This window comes from Sander lucioperca, chromosome 22, assembly GCF_008315115.2.
Source record: "Sander lucioperca isolate FBNREF2018 chromosome 22, SLUC_FBN_1.2, whole genome shotgun sequence".
Classification (NCBI taxonomy): domain Eukaryota; kingdom Metazoa; phylum Chordata; class Actinopteri; order Perciformes; family Percidae; genus Sander; species Sander lucioperca.
The window spans coordinates 2,538,036-2,543,035 of NC_050194.1; the positions used below are offsets into that span (position 1 = coordinate 2,538,036).

Sequence of the window (5,000 nt, forward strand, 5' to 3'; positions counted from 1 at the left end):
CAGGCAAGACCCGCCCTTCAGCAGTATTCACACGCTACTATTGGCCAGGCAAGACCCGCCCTTCAGCAGTATTCACACGCTACTATTGGCCAGGCAAGTCCCGCCCTTCAGCAGCATTCACACGCTACTATTGGCCAGGCGTCCATGCTTACGCAAGGTAACGAAACCCGAGCTGTTCAGGTCCTTTCCCCTGACCAATCAGCTATCCTCAACCTTAACCCCAACCAATCGGGATGCTTCGTAGGGCGGGACTTGCCTAGAAGCTAACGTGGGATCCATAATAACGTTTAAAAGTCTCTGGACACAGAACTACAAATGGTATTTAAATAAAAACTTACAGATTGTAGATCTTGTAGTGATTCTTGTGCTTTGAGTCTAGAAACCTGAGAGAGAGACGGAGAGATGGAACAGTTTATAAACCTTAAATATTTAAAGCGCCAGACCCGAGGGATCAACAGGAAGTGGATTTAAGTGTCCTCACCGTACGACGTCATCGATGTTGTTTCTGTAGACGCCTTCCAGACGCTCCGCAGGGAAACCCATCGCTATGATGTTGGGATAAATATCTGATCGCTCTGTTAGGGATCCACGGTCACGTTAAAGGGTCATTTCATCCACTAAAAGCTCTGTTGTTGCTGCTGACAGACTGAGATTATTATTCTAAGTGTCTGACAACATTATGGGATGGATCCCTACAGAGATAGACCTTTTAGTTAAAGAGTAAGATCCTCTTAGTTTAACATCAAACAGCCCCGAAATCACCATCACCAAACTACACCAGACTCCATGTAAATAATCAGGACTTTTATCATGGTAAAACACACTTCATTCAAAGTGGACAGAAACTAAATCAAACTATCAAAAGCCGTCTTGGTTCATCTTTCCACTGTTCCAACAATCACCACTCTGGTTTGGTTGAAATAAACCCTTAATTCACCCATTTACATGTGGAGATATGCTGGCTCTATACACGCTAAAAGTCCTGATTATTTACATGGAGTCTGGTGGAGATATGCTGGCTCTATACACACTAAAAGTCCTGATTATTTACATGGAGTCTGGTGGAGATATGCTGGCTCTATACACACTAAAAGTCCTGATTATTTACATGGAGTCTGGTGGAAATATGCTGGCTCTATACACGCTAAAAGTCCTGATTATTTACATGGAGTCTGGTGTAGTTTGGTGACAGTGATTTCTGGGCTGTTTCATGTTAAACTAAAAGGATTTTTGTCACAGAGCAGTAAAGTTACCGGGTGAATGAAGGATACAGGTCAGGTCCAGGTCGAAGCCGTCCTCCTGGTATCGCCTTTTATTTCTGCTCACGATCTCCTTGATGAGGGCGGCCATTATTATCCGGGTCTCCGGGGAGACAGCACCGAGAGGCCGCCTGTCTTGCAGCGGCTCTCCGCTGCCTGGCTCCCGGGGAGAGAAGCTAGCTTAGCCCGGAGCTAGCTTAGCCCAGCCAGGAGCTATGGCTGGAGCTACGTCACCTGTATTGTTCGAATACTGTGTTGATAATAAAGTTTGTTTAAAAAAAATATATAGATACAGATAGATACAGCTACGGCGACGACAGTCTTTAATACTGAAACAACTAGTCAAGTTTAGAAGACAAAAATCGTGATTTGTATTAAAACACTCGCGAGGAACTGGGTGAAAGTGTTAAAAATCATATTGTCATATTAGCAGCCTAGATTTTACGAGATTTACGAGCGTAATTTTGCGTCACTTCCGGCCGTTGCTGTATCTCCCCTAGCCACAACCCGGAGCTAGCTCCCCGCTATTTTTTAAACCGTTACGGTCAAAAACAATAAAAATGGATCCGTAAGATTAATAAAAAACAGCAACACCAACAGTTAGTGTCTACTGGGTGACAACGAGCCCGTTAAGGTGGTCCTCGGTGCCGCCTGGTGAGCTCCGGAGGGGCCAACGGCTACTCGGCCTACTGGTTGACAGGCTGCCCGGAGATCGGAGCTGTTTTCTGGGTCAGAAACAGGGGGCGTCGGGCCCAGACTTCCAGGTCCCCCCCGCCTGGAAATAGAACCATCCGCGGTGGTGTAACTGTCCGTTGGGATCTAGTTCTCCAGAATCTCAGACGGGTCCGGTTGGACTTGTTCTCTCGGTCTCGGTGTAGCAGCAAAAAACGCCGTGATTGGCTTCAGATTGGCGGAGAGAAAAATCTCTCCGAGGCGACTTTCAGAAAACACACATACACACAGACACTTCCGGTACAGACCTTCACAATAAAAGTCTAAATCAAAGCTGTTCTGTGGGCATATACTCCAAAAACATACAAAAATTCAAAGATTTTTAAAAATAAATGAGATAAGTTAGACAAAATGCACTTTCTTGTGTGTGTATTTCTTTCTAATTTGTTGTTTTACTATTTATTTCTTGGCTTTTGAAATTTAAATTCATGTTATTGGGTCAACTGATGCTAAATAAATGTGAATATTACGATAATACTAAATTAATACATTAATTAAGTGTCATTTATTATAATGTTACAAGTCATGTATTTATTTAATTGGATTTCTCTTTTTAATTTATGATAATGAGTGTGATTTATTTTGTAAAAACGCGTAATTTCCGGTTGCTGAGTCACTCTGTCTGACTTGACCAATCAGGTTCTGATGTTTTCATTCTTTATGCAAAACCTCCAAACTATCACAAAAAGACCAAATTAACTTCAGCTGATGCATCTATTAATGTTTTCACACATGTTAAAATTATTTATAATTATTAATAATTCATTATTATTATTATTATTATTATTATTATTATTATTATTTTTTTTTTTTTTTTATTTTTCAATTTATTTATTTTCTCTCATTATTTTTTCATTTCTTCTCCTTCTTCTCATTATTATTTAATTTTATTTATAATAATAATATCTTTTATTGTTCTTATTTCATTTTTTAAATGATTTTATTTTAATTAATTTTTCATTATTTTCTCTCATTTATTCTTTTTTTTTAATTATTATTATTTTATTATTATTTTCTATTTTTTATATTCATTTAATTTATTATTATTTATTATTTATTTATTTAATATTTTTAATAATAATAGTGACTATGTATGTATGCGTATTACAGCTGCAGCCTCTGTCTTTCTGAATGAATCGTCCTGTGTTACAGCGCCCCCTGCTGGACAAACACGGACAATACACAACTCATATTTTCACTGAAACTTATTTTTAGTAACACCGACGTCACTTCCGGTTGAACAGCTGGCAGTTGGTTTGTGACATCTGCGAACTAGTTTCTTTCTGTTGTTATTTTCAGCCATAAGTGAAATGTTAAAATATATAAAATTACACACACCTATCCCCGTTTAAATGATCCCTCTTTCTTAAAAAATATTTCAACTTTTTTCTAAAATTTTTCCATTTTTTTTCTTAAAATATTTTAACATTTTTATTAAATTTTTCCGACTTTTTTTCTTTAAGTAGTTTAATATTTTTATTAAATTTTTCCGACTTTTTTTCTTTAAGTAGTTTAATATTTTTCTTAAATTTTTCCGACTTTTTTTCTTTAAGTAGTTTAATATTTTTCTTAAATTTTCAAACTTTTTTCTTAAAAAATGTAAGATTTTTCTTAAATATTCCTTATTTCTTTCTTAAAATATTTCAACTTTTTTTCTCCAAAATAGTCCGACTTTCTTTTTTTAAATATTTCAACATTTTTCTTAAATTTCCTGACTTTTATTCTCCAAAAATGTTTCAACTTTTCTCTAAAATCTTTTGACCTTTTTTAATAATATTTTAACTTTATTGTAATATCATCAAAAGTTAAATAAATACATATATATTTTAACTATTTTTATCATAATATTTCTAAAATATTTCAACATTTTTTTCTGCAAAATATTCCGACTTTTATTTTTTAGAATATTTTAAAATTTTTCTTAAATTTTCCGACTTTTTTCTTAAAAAATTTAACATTTTTATTAAATTTTCTGAAGTTCTTTAATAATATTTTAACTTTATTGTAAATATCATCAAAACTTGAAAAAAATACATATATATTTTAACTTTTTTTATCAAAATATTCCGACATTTATTTTTTTTAATATTTTAAAATATTTCTTAAATTTTTCAACTTTTTTTATCAAAATATTCCGACATTTTCCTTAAATTTTTCAACTTTTTTTTCTCCAAAATGTTCTGACTTTTATTCTCCAAAAATATTTCAACTTTTCTCTAAAATCTTTCGAACTTTTTTAATAATATTGTATTGTAATATCATCAAAACTTAAAAAAAAATACATATATATTTTAACTTTATTTATCAAAATATTTCTACTTCATTCTACTCTCGAATTTGAGATGTTGACGTATTTCATGCTATTAATTAAATCATAATACTCTCAAAATACCATTTTCATAAATCTAAAACATTATCACAAACATTCTACACTCCCGTGCTATAGGTGGCGGTAGTGAGTCTGAAAGTTACGATGCTCCGTCAACGCACCACCGTAGATGCTCCATGAACGCACCACCGTAGAGCAAACCGAGGAAGTGTTGCTACTGCGTCGTGACGACGTGCCTATCGGAGGTAAGCGCCGGTCACATTTTACCGGATAAACGGAGAGTTTCTGCGTGTTTTCGTGTAACAGTTTTACCGGAGCTGTTGAGGGCTTTGTGGCATTTTCCCAGCGGGGATACACGTCGCTGCATCCGGGCACAAACCGCTCTGTTACAGCCGGAGAGGAGAGCCGAGAAGGTCAAGCTAATGCTAACGTTAGCAGCTAGCGTCAACAGTCCTTTCGGTTTTAACCTTTAAACAGTCCTTTCGGTTTTAACCTTTAAACAGTCCTTTCGGTTTCTATAATGACAACACCGGAGGGTCCCAAACTGTGGTCCGGGGACTTCCAGGGGGTCCAGGAGGTTTAAGTGTCAGTGACAGACCCGATGTGTGTCAAAGTTTAACACTGACGGAAACGTCCCACCAGACTCCATTTAAAATTCTCACAATTTATAATTGTTTTGC

At 35.7% G+C, this 5,000-nt stretch overlaps 2 protein-coding genes and 2 long non-coding RNA genes across 5 annotated transcripts in view; 2 read left to right on the plus strand and 2 right to left on the minus strand.

Moving 5' to 3' along the window:
* The window catches only part of LOC116059254, a 26,558-nt gene that overhangs the window by 10,449 nt on the left and 11,109 nt on the right, over nt 1-5,000 (plus strand). The gene's annotated exons all lie outside the window — the stretch shown is intronic.
* The window catches only part of LOC118494245, a 15,732-nt gene that overhangs the window by 10,401 nt on the left and 331 nt on the right, over nt 1-5,000 (minus strand). The window lies entirely within an intron of this gene.
* Nucleotides 1-5,000, minus strand: part of ptenb (phosphatase and tensin homolog B) — a 20,708-nt gene that overhangs the window by 5,223 nt on the left and 10,485 nt on the right. The window contains exons 2-4 of one of the 2 annotated variants that reach the window (XM_035997519.1): nt 1,272-1,580; nt 482-566; nt 339-383 (exon numbers count right to left, since the gene is read on the minus strand). In XM_035997519.1, the coding sequence (XP_035853412.1) occupies nt 339-383; nt 482-566; nt 1,272-1,350 (209 nt within the window). In that variant the 5' untranslated portion in view covers nt 1,351-1,580. Of the gene's footprint in view, nt 1-338; nt 384-481; nt 567-1,271; nt 2,221-5,000 lie in introns of those variants that run through there. The other variant, XM_031312203.2, reaches the window with a different exon arrangement.
* The window catches only part of atad1b (ATPase family AAA domain containing 1b), a 9,002-nt gene continuing 8,460 nt past the window's right edge, over nt 4,459-5,000 (plus strand). The window contains exon 1 of the mRNA XM_035997518.1: nt 4,459-4,565. Coding sequence (XP_035853411.1) covers nt 4,490-4,565 — 76 coding nt within the window. The 5' untranslated portion in view covers nt 4,459-4,489. The remainder of the gene's footprint in view (nt 4,566-5,000) is intronic.